The 25,507-nt window shown below is 46.8% G+C and overlaps 2 protein-coding genes across 3 annotated transcripts in view; one reads left to right on the forward strand and one right to left on the reverse strand.

The window, feature by feature from the left end:
- Positions 1 to 15,778, reverse strand: part of LOC106594850 (cytoplasmic protein NCK1) — a 143,900-nt gene extending 128,122 nt beyond the window's left edge. The window contains exon 1 of one of the 2 annotated variants that reach the window (XM_045702855.1): positions 15,694 to 15,770. The gene's annotated coding sequence lies outside the window, so the exon portion shown is untranslated. Of the gene's footprint in view, positions 1 to 15,520 lie in introns of both variants that reach the window. The other variant, XM_045702854.1, reaches the window with a different exon arrangement.
- Positions 1 to 20,749, forward strand: part of LOC123728978 (extensin-like) — a 33,738-nt gene extending 12,989 nt beyond the window's left edge. Inside the window, exons 2-3 of the mRNA XM_045701950.1 lie at positions 19,893 to 20,198; positions 20,288 to 20,749. Coding sequence (XP_045557906.1) covers positions 19,893 to 20,198; positions 20,288 to 20,749 — 768 coding nt within the window. The remainder of the gene's footprint in view (positions 1 to 19,892; positions 20,199 to 20,287) is intronic.
- The last annotated feature ends 4,758 nt before the right edge of the window (positions 20,750 to 25,507 follow it).

Below are 25,507 nucleotides of genomic sequence, written 5' to 3' on the forward strand. Positions count from 1 at the left end.
AATCCTAGAGTGTCGCTAAAGACTTACAGAAATCTCTGGAAGATGCTAACATCTCTGTTGATGAGTCTACGACACGTTAAAACATTAAACAAGAATGGTGTACTTGGGAGGACACCATGGAAGAAGCCACTGCTATCCAAAATGTCTGCACGTCTGAAGTTTGCAAAAGAGCACCTGGATGTTCCACAGCGCTTCTGGCAAAATATTCTGTGGGCAGATGAAACTACAGTTGAGTTGTTAGGAAGGAAAACACAACACTATGTGGAGAAAAAAAGGCACAGCACACCAACATCAAAACCTCATCCCAACTGTAAACTATGGTGGAGGGGGCATCATGGTTTGGGGTTGCTTTGCTGCCTCAGGGCCTGGACAGCTTGCCATCATTGACGGAAAAATGAATTCCCACGTTTATCAAGACATTTTCCAGGAGAATGTAAGGCTATCTGTCCGCCAATTGAAGCTCAGCAGAAGTTAGGTGATGCAACAGGACAACAACCCAAAATACAGAAGTAAATCAACAACAGAATGGCTTCAACAGAAGAAAATACTCCTTCTGGAGTGGCCCAGTCAGAGTCCTGACCTCAACTCGATTGAGATGCAGTGGCATGACCTCGAGAGAGCGGTTCAACACCAGACATCCCAAGAATATTGTGGAACTGAAAGTTATGTAAAGAGGAACGGTCCAAAATTCCTCCTGACCGTTGTGCAGGTCTGATCCGCAACTACAGAAAACGTTTGGTTGAGGTTATTGCTGCCAAACAAGGATCAACCAGTTATTAAAACCAAGGCTTCATATACTTTTTCCACCCTGCACTGTGAATGTTTACACGGTGTGTTTCAATAAAGACATAAAAACATATAAATGTTTGTGTTTTATTAGTTTAAGCAGACTGTGTGTGACCAATTTATTATTATTATTATTATTATATCAATATTTATGCAGTAATCCAGGAAATTCTAAAGGGTTCACAAAACGTATTCTTCCCACTGTACTGATATATTCTTAATTCCTTTACTTTAGATTTGTGTGTATTGTTGGCCATTACTTGTTAGATAAGACTCCACTGTTGGAGCTAGAAACAGGTTCAATTTAAATGTTCTATTTAAAAAACAAAACGTGTGACTTTAAAAGCGAAAACCTGAAGAAAAAAAAAAATTGGGAAAAACAGAAAACGAATTTAAAAAAAAAAAAAAAAAAACATAGAAAATTGAATTTGAGGAATCGGCTTCTTCTCCACAGGGCTGGAGGCTCCCAGTGGCCAGTTGTTGCAAATCCAGTAAATCTCCAATGGACTGGGCTGACTTCTAGCCTGAAAGGAAATGGCCCTTTATAAATAGCCTAGCTGGCCTCAACCCCCCCTTTTCCCTAGCGGACTATAGCTCCTCCCTCTTCCCTCTTGACTCCAGTCCAGTGGGTTACAGTGCTGCAGACAAAATGTCTGCCTCTTCCCCTCCCTGTAGACTTAATGAGAGGCTGTGGAGGGGCCTGTCAGTGTGACAATAATTACAGAAACTATACTAGTCACCAGCTGCAACAGGCCCCCTGCCATGCCTCACACACACACCCCCTCTCACACACACACACACACACACACACACCCTTCCCCCTCACACACACACACACCCCCTTCCCCCTCACACACACACACACACACACACACCCCTTCCCCCTCACACACCCCCTTCCCCTCACACACACACACACCCCTTCCCCCTCACACACACACCCCCTTCCCCCTCACACACACACACACCTTCCCCCTCACACACACACACACACCCCCTTCCCCCTCTCACACACACACACACACACACTTCCCCCTCTCACACACACACACACCCACTTCCCCCTCTCACACACACACCCACCCACTTCCCCCTCTCACACACACACACACCCTTCCCCCTCTCACACACACACCCTTCCCCCTCTCACACACACACACACACACACTTCCCCTCTCACACACACACACTTCCCCTCACACACACACACACACTTCCCCCTCACACACACACACACACACTTCCCCTCACACACACACACACACACACACACACACACACTTCCCCCTCACACACACACACACACACACACACTTCCCCCTCACACACACATTTTCCAGAGAGGACAGAAAGGGAAATCAAGAGTTAATATTGAGCAGATGCCAGACTGGAGACTACAGACATGGAGTTGCCATCCCACCATGAAAATAATGAACATAGGAAACTGGCTGCAATGAGATAACTGCCTCTACATGCCTGCCCCTTCAGGCCTGTCGTCCCTTCAGGCCTGTCGTCCCTTCAGGCCTGCCCCTTCAGGCCTGTCGTCCCTTCAGGCCTGTCGTCCCTTCAGGCCTGTCGTCCCTTCAGGCCTGCCTCTACATGCCTGCCCCTTCAGGCCTGCCTCTACATGCCTGCCCCTTCAGGCCTGCCCCTTCAGGCCTGTCCTCGGACGAAACGCTCTCTACCAAGTTCCAAACTGTCCTTGGAAGCAACGTCAGCACAAGAACTGTTCGTCGGGAGCTTCATGAAATGGGTTTCCATGGCCGAGCAGCCGGACACAAGCCTAAGATCACCATACGCAAAGCCATGAGTGGTGTAAAGCTCGCCGCCATTGGACTCTCGAGCAGTGGAAACGGAAACGTTCTCTGGTGATGAATCACGCTTCACCATCAGACAGTCCGACAGACGAATCTGGGTTTGGCAGATGCGAGGAGAACGCTACCTGCCCCAATGCATAGTGCCAACTGTAAAGTTTGGTGGAGGAGGAATAATGGTCTGGGACTGTTTTTCATGGTTCAGGTTTGGACCCTTAGTTCCAGTGAAGGGAAATCTTAAAGCTACAGCATACAATGACATTCTAGATGATTCTGTGCCTCCAAATTTGTAGCAACAGTTTGGGGAAGGACCTTTCCTGTTTCAGCATGACATTGCCCCCGTGCACAAAGCAAGGTCCATACAGAAATGGTTTGTTGAGATCGGTGTGGAAGAACTTGACTGGCCTGCAGAGCCCCTTCTCCCTAAACCCTCTAGGTTATATCAGCTGTGTGGCTGAACCCTTCTCCCTAAACCCTCTAGGTTATATCAGCTGTGTGGCTGAACCCTTCTCCCTAAACCCTCTAGGTTATATCAGCTGTGTGGGTGAACCCTTCTCCCTAAACCCTCTAGGTTATATCAGCTGTGTGGGCTGAACCCTTCTCCCTAAACCCTCTAGGTTATATCAGCTGTGTGGGTGAACCCCTTCCCTTCTCCCTAAACCCTCTAGGTTATATCAGCTGTGTGGGTGAACCCTTCTCCCTAAACCCTCTAGGTTATATCAGCTGTGTGGGTGAACCCCTTCCCTTCTCCCTAAACCCTCTAGGTTATATCAGCTGTGTGGGTGAACCCTTCTCCCTAAACCCTCTAGGTTATATCAGCTGTGTGGCTGAACCCTTCTCCCTAAACCCTCTAGGTTATATCAGCTGTGTGGGTGAACCCCTTCCCTTCTCCCTAAACCCTCTAGGTTATATCAGCTGTGTGGGTGAACCCCTTCCCTTCTCCCTAAACCCTCTAGGTTATATCAGCTGTGTGGGTGAACCCCTTCCCTTCTCCCTAAACCCTCTAGGTTATATCAGCTGTGTGGGTGAACCCCTTCCCTTCTCCCTAAACCCTCTAGGTTATATCAGCTGTGTGGGGTGAACCCTTCTCCCTAAACCCTCTAGGTTATATATCAGCTGTGTGGCTGAACCCTTCTCCCTAAACCCTCTAGGTTATATATCAGCTGTGTGGCTGAACCCTTCTCCCTAAACCCTCTAGGTTATATCAGCTGTGTGGGTGAACCCTTCTCCCTAAACCCTCTAGGTTATATCAGCTGTGTGGGTGCACCCCTTCCCTTCTCCCTAAACCCTCTAGGTTATATCAGCTGTGTGGCTGAACCCTTCTCCCTAAACCCTCTAGGTTATATCAGCTGTGTGGCTGAACCCCTTCCCTTCTCCCTAAACCCTCTAGGTTATATCAGCTGTGTGGGTGAACCCTTCTCCCTAAACCCTCTAGGTTATATCAGCTGTGTGGCTGAACCCTTCTCCCTAAACCCTCTAGGTTATATCAGCTGTGTGGCTGAACCCTTCTCCCTAAACCCTCTAGGTTATATCAGCTGTGTGGGTGAACCCTTCTCCCTAAACCCTCTAGGTTATATCAGCTGTGTGGGTGAACCCTTCTCCCTAAACCCTCTAGGTTATATCAGCTGTGTGGGCTGAACCCTTCTCCCTAAACCCTCTAGGTTATATCAGCTGTGTGGCTGAACCCTTCTCCCTAAACCCTCTAGGTTATATCAGCTGTGTGGGTGAACCCTTCTCCCTAAACCCTCTAGGTTATATATCAGCTGTGTGGCTGAACCCTTCTCCCTAAACCCTCTAGGTTATATCAGCTGTGTGGGTGAACCCTTCTCCCTAAACCCTCTAGGTTATATCAGCTGTGTGGGTGAACCCTTCTCCCTAAACCTTCTAGGTTATATCAGCTGTGTGGCTGAACCCCTTCCCTTCTCCCTAAACCCTCTAGGTTATATCAGCTGTGTGGGTGCACCCCTTCCCTTCTCCCTAAACCCTCTAGGTTATATCAGCTGTGTGGCTGAACCCCTTCCCTTCTCCCTAAACCCTCTAGGTTATATCAGCTGTGTGGCTGAACCCCTTCCCTTCTCCCTAAACCCTCTAGGTTATATCAGCTGTGTGGGTGAACCCTTCTCCCTAAACCCTCTAGGTTATATCAGCTGTGTGGCTGAACCCTTCTCCCTAAACCCTCTAGGTTATATCAGCTGTGTGGCTGAACCCTTCTCCCTAAACCCTCTAGGTTATATCAGCTGTGTGGGTGAACCCTTCTCCCTAAACCCTCTAGGTTATATCAGCTGTGTGGGTGAACCCTTCTCCCTAAACCCTCTAGGTTATATCAGCTGTGTGGGTGAACCCTTCTCCCTAAACCCTCTAGGTTATATCAGCTGTGTGGGTGAACCCCTTCCCTTCTCCCTAAACCCTCTAGGTTATATCAGCTGTGTGGGGTGAACCCCTTCCCTTCTCCCTAAACCCTCTAGGTTATATCAGCTGTGTGGGTGAACCCCTTCCCTTCTCCCTAAACCCTCTAGGTTATATCAGCTGTGTGGCTGAACCCTTCTCCCTAAACCCTCTAGGTTATATCAGCTGTGTGGGTGAACCCCTTCCCTTCTCCCTAAACCCTCTAGGTTATATCAGCTGTGTGGCTGAACCCTTCTCCCTAAACCCTCTAGGTTATATCAGCTGTGTGGGTGAACCCCTTCCCTTCTCCCTAAACCCTCTAGGTTATATCAGCTGTGTGGGGTGAACCCTTCTCCCTAAACCCTCTAGGTTATATCAGCTGTGTGGCTGAACCCTTCTCCCTAAACCCTCTAGGTTATATCAGCTGTGTGGCTGAACCCTTCTCCCTAAACCCTCTAGGTTATATCAGCTGTGTGGGTGAACCCCTTCCCTTCTCCCTAAACCCTCTAGGTTATATCAGCTGTGTTGCTGAACCCCTCCCGCTTCAGTTTTGCATTTCACCTCCTGATGATTATGATGACTGACATTGTTAGAATTAAAAAGACAAGGCTTAATTAAGTCTCTCTCTCTCCATCAGTCTCCCGTCTGCAGGTATGTTTTGATGTGAGCCAATAATGTGCAATATTCTACAATGTAGAAAAATAGTAAAAATAAATAAAAACCCTTGAATGCGTAGGTGTCCAAACTTTTGACTGGTACTGTACAGTCGTGGCCAAAAGTTTGGAGAATGACACAAATATTAATTTCCACAAAGTCTGCTGCTTCAGTGTCTTTAGATATTTTTGTCAGATGTTATTATGGAATACTGCAGTATAAATACAAGCATTTCATAAGTGTCAAAGGCTTTTATTGACAATTACATGAAGTTGATGCAAAGAGTCAATATTTGCAGTGTTGACCCTTCTTTTTCAAGACCTCTGCAATCTGCCCTGGCATGCTGTCAATTAACTTCTGAGCTACATCCTGACTGATGGCAGCCCATTCTTGCATAATCAATGCTTGGAGTTTGTCAGAATTTGTGGGTTTTTGTTTGTCCAGCCGCCTCTTGAGGATTGACCACAAGTTCTCAATGGGATTAAGGTCTGTGGAGTTTCCTGGCCATGGACCCAAAATATCAATGTTTTGTTCCCCTAGCCACTTAGTTATCACTTTTGCCTTATGGCAAGGTGCTCCATCATGCTGGAAAAGGCATTGTTCATCACCAAACTGTTCCTGGATGGTTGGGAGAAGTTGCTCTCGGAGGATGTGTTGGTACCATTTTTTATTCATGGCTGTGTTCTTAGGGCCCTCGCCACCTCCCTGTAGGCTGTCTCGTAATTGTTGTAATCAGGCCTACTACTGTTGTGTCATCTGTAAACTTGCTGATTGAGTTGGAGGCGTGCGTGGCCACGCAGTCATGGGTGAACAGGGAGTACAGGAGGGGGCTGAACACAAACTGTTGTGGGGCCCCAGTGTTGAGGATCAGAGTAGTGGAGGTGTTGGTTGCTATGTTTGCTAATTTTCTTTGCCCAGTATACACCCCTCTAAACACACATGCTTTATCTACTCATTTGCTGGATGCAGAGTTCAAGTGAAGGTCAAGCAAATCATAGAGAAAGCAGACTGTATTGCAATCATACGACAATGCTGCGAACATGATGGCTGCTTGGTCTACCCTCACATCACACCCATTGGCTGTGCTGCTCATGCATTGAATCTCCTCCTCAAGGACATCATGGCACTGAAAACAATGGATACACTCTACAAGAGAGCCAAGGAAATGGTTAGGTATGTGAAGGCTCATCAAGTTATAGCAGCAATCTACCTCACCAAGCAAAGTGAGAAGAATAAGAGCACCACATTGAAGCTGCCCAGCAACACCCAATTTGGGAGAGAGTGGTAAGCAGCCTGAAACTCCTGAAACCTATAGCAGTAGCCATTGCACGGATTGAGGGAGACAATGCCATCCTGTCTGATGTTCAGACTCTGCTTGCAGATGTAAGAGAAGAAATCCATACTGCCCTGCCCACTTCACTGTTGCTCCAAGCAGAGGAAACTGTAGTTCTGAAATACATCAAAAAGCGTGAAGACTTCTGCCTGAAGCCCATACACGACACAGCGTACATGTTGGACCCAAAGTATGCTGGCAAGAGCATCCTGTCTGGTGCAGAGATCAACAAGGCCTATGGTGTCATCACTACCGTGTCTCGCCACCTTGGCCTGGATGAGGGCAAGGTTCTTGGCAGTCTGGTGAAGTACACTTCCAAGCAAGGGCTTTGGGATGGAGATGTAATACGGCAGTCTGGCGAAGTACACTTCCAAGCAAGGGCTTTGGGATGGAGATGCAATATGGCAGTCGTGCCAACATATCTCATCAGCCACCTGCTGGAAGGGACTTTGTGGATCTGAGGTTCTTTCCCCTGTTGCCTCTATGATCCTCCAAATCCCACCAACATCAGCCGCCTCAGAGAACAACTGGTCCTTGTTTGGGAACACACACACACACACACACACACACACACACACACACACACACACCAAAGCACGCAACAGGCTGACCAATACAAGGGTTGAAAAATTGGTGACCATCTGGGCAAATTTGAGGCTTTTTGAGCCTGACAAGCCATCCTTAACAAGGTTGGAAAGTGACAGTGAAGATGAGGCCTCAGAATCTGATGTTCAAGAGGTGGACATTGAGGAGGTGAAGACATGGAAGCCTGAGAGGAAGACAACCAAAGCTTTAGTTTCTAGACTATCATTTTACAGATGTATGTTGAAAACGTTTCTGGGAGATGAGATGGATCACTGGGGATCATTCAATATTCCCTTTCTTTTGTTGTTCAGTGAAATCATCCCGTGTGAAGCGTCAACTCATTTAATTAACTAGCTTGTCCTGCGTTGCATATAATCAATGCGGTGCCTGTTAATTTATTATCGAATCACAGCCTACTTCACCAAACGGGTGATGATTTAACAAAGCGCATTCGCGTCAGGGGATATTCAGCAGTTTGGGCCGCCTGGCTCGTTGCAAACTATGTGAAGACCATTTCTTCCTAACAAAGACCGTAATTAATTTGCCAGAATTTTACATAATTATAACATAACATTGAAGGTTGTGCAATGTAACAGGAATATTTAGACTTGGGGATGCCACCCGTTAGATAAAATACGGAACGGTTCCGTATTTCACTGAAAGAATAAACGTTTTGTTTTTGAAATGATAGTTTCCGGATTCGACCATATTAATGACCTAAGGCTCGTATTTCTGTGTGTTATTATGTTATAATTAAGTCTATGATTTGATATTTGATAGAGCAGTCTGACTGAGCGGTGGTAGGCAGCAGCAGCTCGTAAGCATTCATTCAAACAGCACTTTCCTGCGTTCGCCAGCAGCTCTTCGCAGCTCTTCTTCAAGCATTGCGCTGTTTATGACTTCAAGCCTATCAACTCCCAAGATTAGGCTGGTGTAACCGATGTGAAATGGCTAGCTAGTTAGCGGGTGCGCGCTAATAGCGTTTCAAACGTCACTCGCTCTGAGACTTGGAGTAGTTGTTCCCCTTGCTCTGCATGGGTAACGCTGCTTCGAGGGTGGCTGTTGTCGATGTGTTCCTGGTTCGAGCCCAGGTAGGAGCGAGGAGAGGGACGGAAGCTATACTGTTACACTGGCAATACTAAAGTGCCTATAAGAACATCCAATAGTCAAAGGTATATGAAATACAAATCGTATAGAGAGAAATAGTCCTATAATTCCTGTAATAACTACAACCTAAAACTTCTTACCTGGGAATATTGAAGACTCATGTTAAAAGGAACCACCAGCTTTCATATGTTCTCATGTTCTGAGCAAGGAACTTAAACGTTAGCTTTCTTACATGGCACATATTGCACTTTTACTTTCTTCTCCAACACTTTGTTTTTGCATTATTTAAACCAAATTGAACATGTTTCATTATTTATTTGAGATTAAATTGATTTTATTTATGTATTATATTAAGTTAAAATAAAAAAAGTTCATTCAGTATCGTTGTAATTGTCATTATTACAAATATAAATACATTTTAAAAAAAAAATTTAAAATTAAAAAAATCGACATCTGATTTTATTTGGTCCTCCAATAAAAATCGGTATTGGCGTTAAAATCATAAATCGGTCGACCTCTACATGAAACATACACCACCGCCCTTCTTCTTCCCGGAGAGTTCTTTATTCCTGTCTGAGCAATGTACTGAGAACCCAGCTGGCTGTATGGACAAGGACAGTATATCCAGTGAGAGCCATGATTCTGTGAAACAGAGTATGTTACAATCCCTGATGTCTCTCTGGAAGGAGGTCCTCGCCCTGAGCTCGTCTACTTTATTGTCCAGAGACTGAACATTCGATAGTGAAATACTCAGAAGTGGTGGACGGTGGGCACGCCTCCTGGAGTCGGACTAGAAGTCCATTCCGAATACCTCTTCCCTGCAAGCGGTGTCCTGGAGCAGCATCTGGAATAAGTTAAATTTCCCTGGGGGGGTACGAAAAAAGGATCCAATTCTGGAAAGTCGTATTCCTGGTCGTAATGCTGGTGAGTTAACACCGCTTTGATATCCAGAAATTCTTTTCGGCTGTATGTAATAATACAAAAAACACTTTCTGGGCTAATAATGTAATAAATAACATACAAAAATAAACACTGCAAAGTTGCTTAAGCGCTAGAAGCAGAGCTGCCATGTCTGTTGGCGCCATCTTGCACTCAAGGTTTATACAAATATGTCCATTCAATAGAAAATTACTTCCGAAAAAACAACAGTCCCCAAACCCATGTCTCTACCATATATGGTTCAAAAGTTACCGACGATTTTACTCAGATCATTTAGCATGTTTAGAGTGAATGGAATGTCATCACAGCCATGATCAATAAGTGTTCGGTGCTGAACGGAGCTCTGTGGCGCTGCTCCGCGGCAGAACGGCGCTAACTTCAAACATCAACTGACAAGCTAACTAGCGGCTGCAGGTTCCTGAGTGAAAACATGGGCTTTTTGTAAATGAAATCCGCTGAAAACAAAACCAAAAAATAAAATAATAATTAAAATAAAAGGGACTAAAGATATATTTACTTACAAAGCTAACAGACTGAATTTCAATATTCACCCTCTGCGAAGACAACCTGTTCCTGTTTTCATTGTGTATTTTGAGTCTTTCCCTTTAAATCGCCATAGAAACGGCCCCTCAACATTGATTGATTGCGGTTATAGCCAATGGAAGCCAAGGATCTGGAGGTGAAAATGAGAAAAGTATCAAGTTGATTTTGATTGGTCCAACCAGCAGAAACACTTCCAGATGGTACCACCTCACAACACCAAATATGGAAGAGATGGCACCAGGTGCAGCCCAGTCTCAACTAGCAACGTACACAGCACACTAACGTTCTTATTTGATCAAACTAGGTGCAGCCCAGTCTCAACTAGCAACGTACACAGCACACTAACACTGTCAAGTACATTAAAACCCTTTCTGGTGGGACCCATTTTCAATGTTTCCTAAAATAAAAAAAAGTCAGCCTGAGACTCATTGGCATATTTTCTGTGAAGAACATGTAAAATACCACATTTTCATTGAGTGGTCCATTAGACATTTATATTACATATGTGGTGTTCAGGTCCACTGGACCCGAGGGTATTAAACGTTGATGTGTGTAATTGTAAACAAGTTAGAATGAAACAAAAAGGTTTGCTGTCTGCCTTCACTCCAGCTTCCTCCTTCCTGGTCCTGCTGTTTCAACATAGCACCAAGAACCTGTCTGCCGCTTTTCTCCCACTCATTACCCTTTGTAGTGTGTGAGAATGAGATTGACCCTCAGCCAGCCCCAGGACCAGCCCATCAGCAGCCAGCCCCAGGACCAGCCCATCAGCAGCCAGCCCCAGGACCAGCCCTTCAGCAGCCAGGACCAGGCCATCAGCAGCCAGCCCCAGGACCAGCCCTTCAGCAGCCAGGACCAGCCCATCAGCAGCCAGCCCCAGGACCAGCCCATCAGCAACCAGCCCCAGGACCAGCCCATCAGCAGCCAGCCCCAGGACCAGCCCTTCAGCAGCCAGCCCGACCAGGCCAGTCAGCAGCCAGCCCCAGGACCAGCCAGTCAGCAGCCAGCAGGACCAGCCATCAGCAGCCAGCCCCAGAACCAGCCCATCAGCAGCCAGCCCCAGAACCAGCCCATCAGCAGCCAGCCCCAGGACCAGCCCATCAGCAGCCAGCCCCAGGACCAGCCCATCAGAAACCAGCTTATCAGCAGCCAGCCCCAGGACCAGCCAGTCAGCAGCCAGCCCCAGGACCAGCCAGTCAGCAGCCAGCCCCAGGACCAGCCAGTCGGCAGTCAGCCCCAGGACCAGCCAGTCGGCAGTCAGCCCCAGGACCAGCCAGTCAGCAGCCAGCCCCAGGACCAGCCAGTCAGCAGCCAGCCCCAGGACCAGCCAGTCAGCAGCCAGCCCCAGGACCAGCCAGTCAGCAGCCAGCCCCAGGACCAGCCAGTCAGCAGTCAGCCCCAGGACCAGCCAGTCAGCAGCCAGCCCCAGGACCAGCCAGTCAGCAGCCAGCCCCAGGACCAGCCAGTCAGCAGTCAGCCCCAGGACCAGCCAGTCAGCAGTCAGCCCCAGGACCAGCCAGTCAGCAGCCAGCCCCAGGACCAGCCAGTCAGCAGCCAGCCCCAGGACCAGCCAGTCAGCAGCCAGCCCCAGGACCAGCCAGTCAGCAGTCAGCCCCAGGACCAGCCAGTCAGCAGTCAGCCCCAGGACCAGCCAGTCAGCAGCCAGCCCCAGGACCAGCCAGTCAGCAGCCAGCCCCAGGACCAGCCAGTCAGCAGTCAGCCCCAGGACCAGCCAGTCAGCAGTCAGCCCCAGGACCAGCCAGTCAGCAGTCAGCCCCAGGACCAGCCAGCAGGAGGACAAATATTAATGTAAAAAAAATAAGTGAAATTGAATGGTCTTCTTGCCCAAGGAATGAGCCACCCCGCATGGTGGGTAGACCGCCTTCCCTGTTTTACAACCCTGGGCCCAACGTTACTGTTGATGAGCAGCTTATGCCATTTAGGGGCCGCTGCCCCTTCAGGAACTACATACCGTCTAAACCCACAAAATATGGAATCACGAGCTGGGCTGTCTGTGATGCTGCTTCCTCATATGCGTGGAACTTGCAAGTATTTACGGGGAAACCTGATGGAGGAGCCCCTGAGAAGAACCAAGGACTGTGGCTCGTCCTGGACGTGACACAGGGACTCCGTGACCACAACATCACATTCAATAACTTGTTTTACTTCGTACAAGCTGGGACAGGAGCTCCTCAAGAGGAAACTGACGATGGTAGGAACAGTACGAAAAAACAAGCCAGAGTTCCCACCTCGGCTGTTAAATACACTGAACAGGCCTATCAATTCCTCTAAGATTGTGTTCACCGCCGACTCGTCCCTAGTGTCCTACGTGTCAAAGAAAGACAAAAATGTGGTACTTATGAGTACGCTGCATATGGACGGGAGAATCTGTAGCCAGGAACATCAACAACCAGAAATCATAATGGATTACAATGACAAAAAAAAGGAGGAGTGGACAATTTAGACAAGCTAGTGACTGGCTACAGCTGCAATTTGTGATATTCTTCAACATGTTGGTCATCTGGACAGCGTTGAACCCAGATTGGAACAGAGGGAAGCTCCAGAGGGAAGCTCCAGAGGGAAGCTCCAGAGGAGACGGCTCCAGAGGGAAGCTCCAGAGGGAAGCTCCAGAGGGAAGCTCCAGAGGGAAGCTCCAGAGGGAAGCTCCAGAGGGAAGCTCCAGAGGAGACGGCTCCAGAGGGAAGCTCCAGAGGAGACGGCTCTTTCTCCAGGATCTGGGCGAGGCATTGGTAAAACCTCAAATCCAGAGGGGGCAACATTACCCAAGGACCCCAGCTTCTGCAGCCATGGTGAGGAGGATTCAGGAGGAGGATGTTGGTTCCCCATCCGCCCCGACCCACAGAACCAACAACTCCAATACAGGAAGGAAGTGTGAGGGATGTTGTATGTGTGTGTCTGATATCTCCTACCTTGGTCTGCTGTAACTATATATATATATATATGAGATGTTAGTAGAATTCCTGAACTAAATGTTTTCATCATTCTAGATTGCAGCCGGTGGGAACAAGAAGAAGTGCTGCGATGTGTGTGGACCCAAGAAGGACAGGAAGACACAGTAAACATGCATCAAGTGCAAGAAATACATTTGCAACACACACACACACACACACACACACACACACACACACACAGTAAAACTCTGTCCCTCATGTGGTGTGTAGACCGGCCTTAATGTGTGTTCAATGGGGATCATTTATCATTTCCATAAAATACTGCATATAAATGTTGTCCTTCCAATTGGTTCAGTTCAAAGCAATAAACATCAATAGTGATGAAAACCTGGTTTCATTTATATATTTTTCTCCAGGTTGTACAGCAGTGAGTGAATGCACTACAACATAACCTAGCTGACTCTTTTGTTGCTTATTGTGTAGCGGAGGATAAAAAAAAAGGATTGTATGATTATGGATGTGTAGCTAGCTACGCAGGCGATGTGTGTGTGTGGACCGTAAAGCGTTTGGTCTATTAGTTCAGAACAATGGTTTAGACTGCTTCCACCAGTTAATCATTCATCCACAAGAAAATGACTGTTACACACACATATCACTTTTACGTCAATACTATAATATCAACGTTAGCAGGTTATAAACTTCAGCAACCATAGCCGGCTGTATTGACTTCAAGACAGTCTGAACGGCGCCAATGAAGCCTATAGATTGAATAGAATATAATGTAACTTTATTGTGCCAAGGATGCAAGACACTGACCAGCATCGCGGAGGACACACAGCCCATCGAGCACCTCCCCACAATGACAAAACCATTGCGTTGTCCTCCAGTACACCGCTGTCCTATACTCCAGTACACCGCTGTCCTATACTCCAGTACACCGCTGTCCAGTACACCGCTGTCCTATACTCCAGTACACCGCTGTCCTATACTCCAGTACACTGCTGTCCAGTACACCGCTGTCCTATACTCCAGTACACCGCTGTCCAATACTCCAGTACACTGCTGTCCAGTACACCGCTGTCCTATACTCCAGTACACCGCTGTCCAATACTCCAGTACACCGCTGTCCAATACTCCAGTACACTGCTGTCCAGTACTCCAGTACACTGCTGTCCAGTACACTGCTGTCCTATACTCCAGTACACTGCTGTCCAATACACTGCTGTCCTATACTCCAGTACACTGCTGTCCAATACTCCAGTACACTGCTGTCCAATACTCCAGTACACTGCTGTCCTATACTCCAGTACACTGCTGTCCTATACTCCAGTACACTGCTGTCCTATACTCCAGTACACTGCTGTCCTATACTCCAGTACACTGCTGTCCTATACTCCAGTACACTGCTGTCCTATACTCCAGTACACTGCTGTCCTATACTCCAGTACACTGCTGTCCTATACTCCAGTACACTGCTGTCCTATACTCCAGTACACTGCTGTCCTATACTCCAGTACACTGCTGTCCTATACTCCAGTACACTGCTGTCCTATACTCCAGTACACTGCTGTCCTATACTCCAGTACACTGCTGTCCTATACTCCAGTACACCGCTGTCCTATACTCCAGTACACCGCTGTCCTATACTCCAGTACACCGCTGTCCTATACTCCAGTACACCGCTGTCCTATACTCCAGTACACTCCTGTCCTATACTCCAGTACACTGCTGTCCTATACTCCAATACACTGCTGTCCTATACTCCAGTACACTGCTGTACGTGACGTTTCAGACTATGATAAAACTATTATGCATGAGTGAAGTGAGTTCGGGAAAAACTTAAAGTATGTATATTAGAAATATACTTTCCACATACAAACTGTCTGTATCCGAAATCAGAATCAAATAAAGTTAGTCTTCCCAAAAACAACATTGTCACTGTGGTAAAACGTTTATTTTCTGCATTAAATCAAAAGTCCCATCAGGTTGCCTTATTTCATGTAAACTGGATTATTAAGGAAAACGTTCTTCTTGCAAAACATATAAACGTTTTAAAACAAACTATTATATTAATCTGACTATCCATAATAATCCTCCTATGGTGAGACAATCTCAGCCAGCCAAATGAACACCCAGTCGGCATTACTGCCACCCTGGCAAGACAGCTGGCTAACAGACAGCATGCTAACAGACAGCATGCTAACAGACAGCTAGCCAACAGCTGGCTAACTAACGGTAGCTACCTAGACCACTAGCTTTCCAACAAAACATTGATAACTATGTATTTAGTTCATCAATATGTTATTTAAATCAGCATTCACTACGTTACAAGAGATGATATTGTATTATCAGGCCGTGTCTCTGTTCCCAGGAGTTGAGGGCAGATTTATTTGATTTATATGCTAATCTACCAACTAGCTAGTTAGCGAAGCTAATGAACACTGCAGATCCCGTCCGGTTCTTACCTGGTTAGCTGGTCGGTCGTACCTGTCCTTTCTTTGGGTTGATGAAATCACCATGTACACCAAAGATGATTTAAAACGCCCGTGTAGATGGATAATGGCTAGGATCTAAAACCTAGCTAGCTAACATAACCTTGCACCACTTGTCTAGCTGACTATATAATCATAATACTAACCTTATTGGAAATAGATAGTTTTTCCCCCGTTTCCCAGCAGCACGACAAGAGCTCACCCCACAGAGCTAGCTCTCTTTGCTCCCATTGGACAGCGGCAGTGTCAATCAAACCGGTCCACCGCAACAGTGGTTGGCTGATGATCACATTTTTTTTTACCGCATCCCATTGGGGGAGTTCATCTTACATGGCCCGGTGCACCGGGTAAGCGGAGTTTAAACATTCACTCATTTAGAGTACCGGTCCATGCAAAACGAACGGTCCTTGCTTTACGGGATCATTGGGAAGTCCCTCCGTTCTCCATTCAGGTTGACGTATAAAATTGTTTTTGGTACGGATTATTCAGGCTGTATCACAACCGGTCCGGCATCGTCCGGTTTTGGCCGGTGTAGGCCGCCGTTGTAAATAAGAACTTATTCTTAACTGACTTGCCTAGTTAAATAAAACATATAATATGGTTCAGGTTTATGTTAGGGTTGGGACATCCCAGTGATCCCAGATAGCCCTAACCCAAGACAAACTCACCCCGTTGACATGAAATGTTTGTTTTTCCCACGACACAAATCAAGTTGGTCTCTCTGTGTATTTGTATTGCCATAACGTCCTCTCACGTAGAGTATGTCTTACCTGTAAGGCTAAATGTAGTACAAGCATCTATTAGCCTCGTATGTTCTATTAACATTATTTTCTTCCAGGGAAATAATGATCAATGATCAACTGTAATTGGCAGGTTGTCCAACTATTACAGGGTTAGGGTTAGCCTTCCCTGTAGCTCAGTTGGTAGAGCATGGCGTTTGCAATGCCAGGGTTGTGGGTTCGATTCCCACGGGGGGAAAAAAAAAAAATGAAAATAATAAAATGTGAAGTAAAATGTTAGGGTTAGCCTCCTGCTGTAAAAGACATTCTTTGACCACCATGTCATTCTTCAATGGCCACTGTATTGACTGGTATGCCTATCCTGCATTGATTTGGCTGGTGTAACCAATGTGAAATGGCTAGCTAGTTAGCCATCAATCAGTGACGTCACTCGCTCTGAGACCTTGAAGTAGTTGTTCCCCTTGCTCTGCAAGGGCTTTGGCTTTTGTGGAGCAATGGGTAACGATGTTTTGTGGGAGGTAGTTGTTGATGTGTGCAGAGGGTCCCTGGTTTGAGTCCAGGTTGGGGCGAGGAGAGGGACGGAAGCTATACTGTTACACCAGCATAGACTGGTATGCCTATCCTGCAGTGCTACTAGTCACAGTGGTATTTCTATAAGAGTTATTTATTCATTCAACACTGGTGAAGTTTGTCTGCATACCATCAACGCTTGGCAAGCACTTGTACAGTTACCTTTACCTCCCGAGGCATTGACAAACACATTTACAAATCAACATTTACAAGTTTATTCATGATCTAGATCTATGTCAAATGAAATGTATGAGACCGCAGCGACCCCCGTCAAAGAGAAAGAAAATCCATTAAGACAGGGAAGGATCAAAGACTTGGGTCAGTGTTTCCTGTACCACCCTTAATGGTGAAAGTGAACCTGTAGAATCCCTCCCCAACCTCGTGTGCAGGTGAGAGTTCTGTACCGGGAGATCCCAACACTGCTGTTGCTGTTCTAGTCGTTTGTGAGAGTAGCAATTTTGTGGCCTTGTCGTTCTAAAAAAAGTTACGTTTTTCCCCTGAGAAGGTATGTTTGTTTCTATTTATTTGACAATATACAACATGTTTGATTTTGTATTTTTCAAATAAAATTCCACCCAAAACCACTAATACCTTTAATTTACTGTGTTTAATAACACGAATGTGAGAACAATATTTTTTTGGTAAACAAATATTTAATTTTGGCATTATGAAGTTGTTAGCAACATTGAAAATCGTTATGGAAATGTGCAACTCAAGTCCAGTACAAAAATCCACAATGCAATGCTCTCTATAAGGTATTGTAGCTAGCTAGCAAACGTAGCTATACACACTAATACCAAAGAAAATATCAGCATGTAAAAAATAAAAAATAAATCACCTAAACAAAGTGAATTATCAATTTAGAAGTCTACAATCTCACCATGTTCAACCTGCTGATCGATGTGCCTTAGAGTGGAGTCTGACGTTCACACCGGCATACTTATAGTTGCCTAGCTGCGCAAAATGTTACGTAGCAGTGATGCAATGACGCAGTCGGTGTGTTCGAAGCGTGAAGAGATGGGGAAACGTTGCCCCATGCTACGTCAATGGGCTGTGCATGCATCCCGGGCGATTCCGTACAGAACACCGTTTGGGTATTTTACGTATCAAAAAAGATACGTCAAATAAGCTTGTTGACCAATCTGACTGCACGTCACGTAAGAATTTAACACGTTCGTACATTGTTTAAGTAGTTATTACACAGGTTACACTATCACTCATATTTCATGTCACAACGAATTCACCGATACATATGATATGATGATGGTAAAGTTTTGTTTCTGTCACGGCTGTTTGAAGGATCGGACCAAAACGCAGCGTGTTCGTAGTTCCACATATTTATGAAAAAGTGAAACTGAATGCAATACACTGAAATACTTGAAACCACAAAACAACAAACCGTGACGCAGCGAGGGAAAAACACACTACTCAAAAAAATAATAATAACCCACAAAACAGGAAGAGAAAAACCCCTACTTAAATATGATCTCTAATCAGAGGCAATAAGGATCAGCTGCCTCCAATTAGAGATCAACCCCCAAACAATCCCAACATAGAAATAGGAAAACTAGAACTTAAACATAGAAATAGAAAACATAGAACAACCCCAAAAAAACCCTGTCACGCCCTGCCCTACTCTACTATAGAAAATTGACATCTTACTAGGGTCAGGACGTGACAGTTTCGCTCACCTGCCGCTCGAACGCAGACACACTTCCCCAAGCTCTGGACAGCGCTGGTCATAAAAAGAGCTAGCTAGATGATGGATGCAAACAATGTTCTTCCCCAGAAACATAGCGAAACGACAATCTGTTTCAGTAGCTATAGTTAGCTAGCTAACTATGTGTCATAATCTAAAATACCCTTAATTTATAAAACAGTTCTTATTTGACTAATGATGGTCGGACCCACCTATGTGAAGTTAGCCACAATAGAGGAATTTGCATTTTGCCTTCAAAATAAGTCTCAATGAAAGTGATGCAAATGAATACAGATAGTGCCATAATGGAATAGATCATGCTAAACATATTTGGAATGTTGTATGAATTCAAAAAAAAAATCATTTGTTAATTTAACAAGCTGTTGAAATCACACTGGATGTATTACACTTTAGAATTGCATTGGGGCCATCCTTATTTCACTGTACAGCCTTACCTATGGATTATTTCACTGTACAGCCTTACCTATGGATTATTTCCCTGTACAGCCTTACCTATGGATTATTTCACTGTACAGCCTTATCTATGGATTATTTCACTGTACAGCCTTACCTATGGATTATTTAGCCTTACCTATGGATTATTTCACTGTACAGCCTTATCTATGGATTATTTAGCCTTACCTATGGATTATTTCACTGTACAGCCTTACCTATGGATTATTTAGCCTTACCTATGGATTATTTCACTGTACAGCCTTACCTATGGATTATTTAGCCTTACCTATGGATTATTTCACTGTACAGCCTTACCTATGGATTATTTAGCCTTACCTATGGATTATTTCACTGTACAGCCTTACCTATGGATTATTTAGCCTTACCTATGGATTATTTCACTGTATAGCCTTATCTATGGATTGTGGATCAATGACATGGTTTATCAGCCTTCTCGTAGCTCTTATTGAGAGATATCAGACTCGTAGCTCGTAGCTCTTATTGAGAGTTATCAGACTCTAAAACATCCATCCATGGGATCCATAATAAATACAAATACACATAGTAGGTTGACTGGTACAATACAAGTCTCAATTCACAGTGGTTTCAGAGTCCCGCATTAAGAGCTACGATGTTCTCTGGGTGTCACTGAGTAGACTGATACCTATGGATTGTGGATCAATGACATGGGGTAAGGCTGTACAGTGAAATAACTATGCCCCCTAATGCAATTCTAAAGTGTAATACATCCAGTGATTTCAACATATGAATCTGTATGAACGGGTTAAATTATTACGTGACGTGCAGTCATAGTCAGGTCAACAAGCTTATTTCATGCTTCAAATAGCATTATTTGACGTGTAACGTTTTTGACACCCAGAGACCCCAACGCCGTTCCACACGTTCCACACCCAGAGACTCCAACGCCGTTCCACACCCAGAGACTCCAACGCCGTTCCATAGCAGAGACCCCAACGCCGTTCCACACCCAGAGACTCCAATGCCGTTCCACACCCAGAGACTCCAACGCCGTTCCATAGCAGAGACCCCAACGCCGTTCCACACCCAGAGACCCCAACGCCGTTCCACACCCAGAGACCCCAACGCCGTTCCACACCCAGAGACCCCAACGCCGTTCCACACCCAGAGACCCCAACGCCGTTCCACACCCAGAGACCCCAACGCCGTTCCACACCCAGAGACTCCAACGCCGTTCCATAGCAGAGACCCCAACGCCGTTCCATAGCAGAGACCCCAACGCCGTTCCACACCCAGAGACCCCAACGCCGTTCCATAGCAGAGACCCCAACGCCGTTCCACACCCAGAGACCCCAACGCCGTTCCACACCCAGAGACCCCAACGCCGTTCCACACCCAGAGACCCCAACGCCGTTCCATAGCAGAGACCCCAACGCCGTTCCACACCCAGAGACCCCAACGCCGTTCCATAGCAGAGACCCCAACGCCGTTCCACACCCAGAGACCCCAACGCCGTTCCATAGCAGAGACCCCAACGCCGTTCCACACCCAGAGACCCCAACGCCGTTCCACACCCAGAGACCCCAACGCCGTTCCACACCCAGAGACCCCAACGCCGTTCCACACCCAGAGACCCCAACGCCGTTCCACACCCAGAGACCCCAACGCCGTTCCACACCCAGAGACCCCAACGCCGTTCCACACCCAGAGACCCCAACGCCGTTCCATAATTCCGGGACAAGTAGCGCTCACCTTTAAGGAGTGAACGGTAGTCTATTGGACGAATTTCCGTCAACAAGTACAAAATTACAAATCTTTGCAGAGATGTGAGATCATTAACTTGCTATCTAGCTTTGGAATCGTGACATTATGTACTTTTGAGGAAAATAGGCGCGTTTCTCGACGTACACACTGACAATCAGCTCAGCAACGTGAACGTGACTGGTCGACAGTCTGCTGGGTGGAGCGTTATACATTCCTTCATTCGATTCTTTCTATAAAATCTCAACGGCACCATGCAATGCACCCTGGACTGAAGAGGCACCCCAATGCACCCTGGACTGAAGAGGCACCCCAATGGCACCCCAATGCACCCTGGACTGAAGAGGCACCCCAATGGCACCATGCAATGCACCCTGGACTGAAGAGGCACCCCAATGGCACCCCAATGCACCCTGGACTGAAGAGGCACCCCAATGGCACCCCAATGCACCCTGGACTGAAGAGGCACCCCAATGGCACCCCAATGCACCCTGGACTGAAGAGGCACCATGCAATGCACCCTGGACTGAAGAGGCACCCCAATGCACCCTGGACTGAAGAGGCACCCCAATGGCACCCCAATGCACCCTGGACTGAAGAGGCACCCCAATGGCACCCCAATGCACCCTGGACTGAAGAGGCACCCCAATGCACCCTGGACTGAAGAGGCACCCCAACGGCACCATGCAATGCACCCTGGACTGAAGAGGCACCCCAATGGCACCATGCAATGCACCCTGGACTGAAGAGGCACCCCAATGGCACCCCAATGCACCCTGGACTGAAGAGGCACCCCAATGGCACCCCAATGCACCCTGGACTGAAGAGGCACCCCAATGGCACCCCAATGCACCCTGGACTGAAGAGGCACCCCAATGCACCCTGGACTGAAGAGGCACCCCAATGGCACCCCAATGCACCCTGGACTGAAGAGGCACCCCAATGGCACCCCAATGCACCCTGGACTGAAGAGGCACCCCAATGCACCCTGGACTGAAGAGGCACCCCAATGGCACCCCAATGCACCCTGGACTGAAGAGGCACCCCAATGCACCCTGGACTGAAAAGGCACCCCAATGGCACCATGCAATGCACCCTGGACTGAAGAGGCACCCCAATGGCACCATGCAATGCACCCTGGACTGAAGAGGCACCCCAATGGCACCCCAATGCACCCTGGACTGAAGAGGCACCCCAATGGCACCCCAATGCACCCTGGACTGAAGAGGCACCCCAATGGCACCCCAATGCACCCTGGACTGAAGAGGCACCCCAATGCACCCTGGACTGAAAAGGCACCCCAATGGCACCCCAATGCACCCTGGACTGAAGAGGCACACCAATGCACCCTGGACTGAAAAGGCACCCCAATGGCACCATGCAATGCACCCTGGACTGAAGAGGCACCCCAATGGCACCATGCAATGCACCCTGGACTGAAGAGGCACCCCAACGGCACCATGCAATGCACCCTGGACTGAAGAGGCACCCCAATGGCACCATGCAATGCACCCTGGACTGAAGAGGCACCCCAATGGCACCCCAATGCACCCTGGACTGAAGAGGCACCCCAATGGCACCCCAATGCACACTGGACTGAAGAGGCACCCCAATGGCACCCCAATGCACCCTGGACTGAAGAGGCACCCCAATGGCACCATGCAATGCACCCTGGACTGAAGAGGCACCCCAATGGCACCCCAATGCACCCTGGACTGAAGAGGCACCCCAATGGCACCATGCAATGCACCCTGGACTGAAGAAGCACCCCAATGGCACCCCAATGCACCCTGGACTGAAGAGGCACCCCAATGGCACCCCAATGCACCCTGGACTGAAGAGGCACCCCAATGGCACCCCAATGCACCCTGGACTGAAGAGGTACCCCAATGGCACCCCAATGCACCCTGGACTGAAGAGGCACCCCAATGGCACCCCAATGCACCCTGGACTGAAGAGGCACCCCAATGGCACCCCAATGCACCCTGGACTGAAGAGGCACATAGGAAAAATGTGCAGACCCTCCATTAGACTCCACGTTTATCGAGGTAGGAATATCGCAAAAAATATTATCAATGGCTCAGTCGAGAGAAGACATATAATTATTTGTATTAATGTAACTTTTATTTAACTAGGCAAGTCAGTTAAGAACAAATTATTTTTTTACAATGAGGGCCTACACCGACCAAACCTGGTGTCACATCCTGACCAGCAGAGGGAGGAATTGTATTATTTGGTCAGGATGTGGCAGAGGGGTATTTGTTTCATATGGTTCAGGTTGTGTGTGTTATTTAAGGGGTGTTTGGTTTATGTAGTCTGGGGTTTGAGTAATTGTTCTAGTGTTGGTTTTCTATGGTTTTCTAGTCTGTTTATTTCTGGGTGATTTGTGTGGCTCCCGATCAGGAACAGCTGTACGTCATTGTTCCTGATTGGGAGTCATATATTAGATGCTTGTTTTCACCTGGGGATTTGTGGGTAGTTGTATTTTCGCACTGCTGTTATTATGTAGCCTGTGAAACGGTCGGTCGGTCGGTCGGTCGGTCGGTCGGTCGGTCGGTCGGTCTTTGTGTTCTTGTTTTTCCTGTGTTCACATTTATTTAATAAAATATAATGATGAACATGCAACCCGCTGCGCCTTGGTCCTCTCTTCCCAACGACACCCGTTACACCTGGACCACGCTGGGCCAATTATGCACAGCACTATGGGACTCCCAATCACAGCCAGTTGTGATACAGCCTGGATTTGAACCAAGGTGTCTGTAGTGAAGCCTCAAGCACTGAGATGCAGTGCGAGTGCTGCGCCACTCGGGAGCCCCATTGGTCAGTATTGTAATCTGACATGTACGATAGACGTTTCCGCAATCTAAAAGTCATATTCCTGTGAACTTCCAGTGTAGTGAGAGAGACTTTACCACAGTACTACGTCCTACTGAGAGAGACTTTTGTTGTTCAGTGAAATCATCCCATGTGAAGAGTCAACTCATTTAATTAAAGTTCAATTCGTAACTAAATTATTGTTTTTTATTTATATTGGAAGAATTTAATCATTTGCAATTATGTCTACTTACTATAAGGTAAAAGGTCTATGTTTCTGTCTCCATATGAAATGGTAAATATATCCAATGCAAAAAACATCTGCATATATTTCTGTTAACTCCAATCACGCTGCACCTTGGTCCCACCAAGCAAGGACCAAGCAGCGTGTAACGGAGGTAAAGGAGTTTTGGACCTGGGAGGAAATCATGGGAGGACACAAGACCCTTCCTTGGTGGGAGTCGCCAAGGAGCATAGGGGGACAGCGACGACGCCGGGGACCACGGCCACAGAGACCCCAAGATTTGTTTTGGGGGGGAGGGCACGAGGGGTGGTCGGCGGAGCCAAGGAGAGAGCCAGAGCCCGCCTGGGAGTCGATGGAGCAGTGTGAGGAGGGTTATCGGAGAATGACTTTGGCGAGGAGTATGCTGCAGCGCAGGCGTGCTGAAGAGCATGACACCAGTCCGGTGCCATCTGTGCCAGCTCCCCGCACTCGCCCTGAAGAGCCAGAGACCGTCAGGGAGGCGATGAGAGAGAGAGAGAGGAGAGAAATGTTATGTAGGTGTGTTCTGCACGGCATTTGACCTGAAGAGCCTGTCAGCAGTCTGGTGAGGCCTGTGCCAGCTCCCCGCACCCTTCCTGAAGTGCGTGTCAACAGTCCGGTGCCACCTGTGCCGGCTCCACGGACTAGGCCTCCAGTGCGCCTCTACAGCCAGGAACCTCCAGCGACGGTTCACAGTCCGGAACCTCCAGCGACGGTCAACGGGTCTGAACTAGAATGGTAGAATGTAATGAACTAGAATGGTAGAATGTACTGAACTAGAATGTACTGAACTAGAATGGTAGAATGTACTGAACTAGAATGGTAGAATGTACTGAACTAGAATGTACTGAACTAGAATGTATAGAACTAGAATGTACTGAACTAGAATGGTAGAATGTACTGAACTAGAATGGTAGAATGTACTGAACTAGAATGGTAGAATGTACTGAACTAGAATGTACTGAACTAGAATGTACTGAACTAGAATGGTAGAATGTACTGAACTTGAATGGTAGAATGTACTGAACTAGAATGGTAGAATGTACTGAACTAGAATGTACTGAACTAGAATGTACTGAACTAGAATGTACTGAACTAGAATGGTAGAATGTAATGAACTAGAATGGTAGAATGTAATGAACTAGAATGGTAGAATGTAATGAACTAGAATGTACTGAACTAGAATGGTAGAATGTACTGAACTAGAATGGTAGAATGTACTGAACTAGAATGGTAGAATGTACTGAACTAGAATGGTAGAATGGAATGAACTAGAATGGTAGAATGTAATGAACTAGAATGTACTGAACTAGAATGGTAGAATGTAATGAACTAGAATGTACTGAACTAGAATGGTAGAATGTAATGAACTAGAATGTACTGAACTAGAATGGTAGAATGTAATGAACTAGAATGTACTGAACTAGAATGGTAGAATGTAATGAACTAGAATGGTAGAATGTAATGAACTAGAATGGTAGAATGTAATGAACTAGAATGTACTGAACTAGAATGGTAGAATGTAATGAACTAGAATGGTAGAATGTAATGAACTAGAATGGTAGAATGTACTGAACTAGAATGGTAGAATGTACTGAACTAGAATGGTAGAATGTAATGAACTAGAATGGTAGAATGTACTGAACTAGAATGGTAGAATGTACTGAACTAGAATGGTA

This window comes from Salmo salar, chromosome ssa19, assembly GCF_905237065.1.
Source record: "Salmo salar chromosome ssa19, Ssal_v3.1, whole genome shotgun sequence".
Classification (NCBI taxonomy): domain Eukaryota; kingdom Metazoa; phylum Chordata; class Actinopteri; order Salmoniformes; family Salmonidae; genus Salmo; species Salmo salar.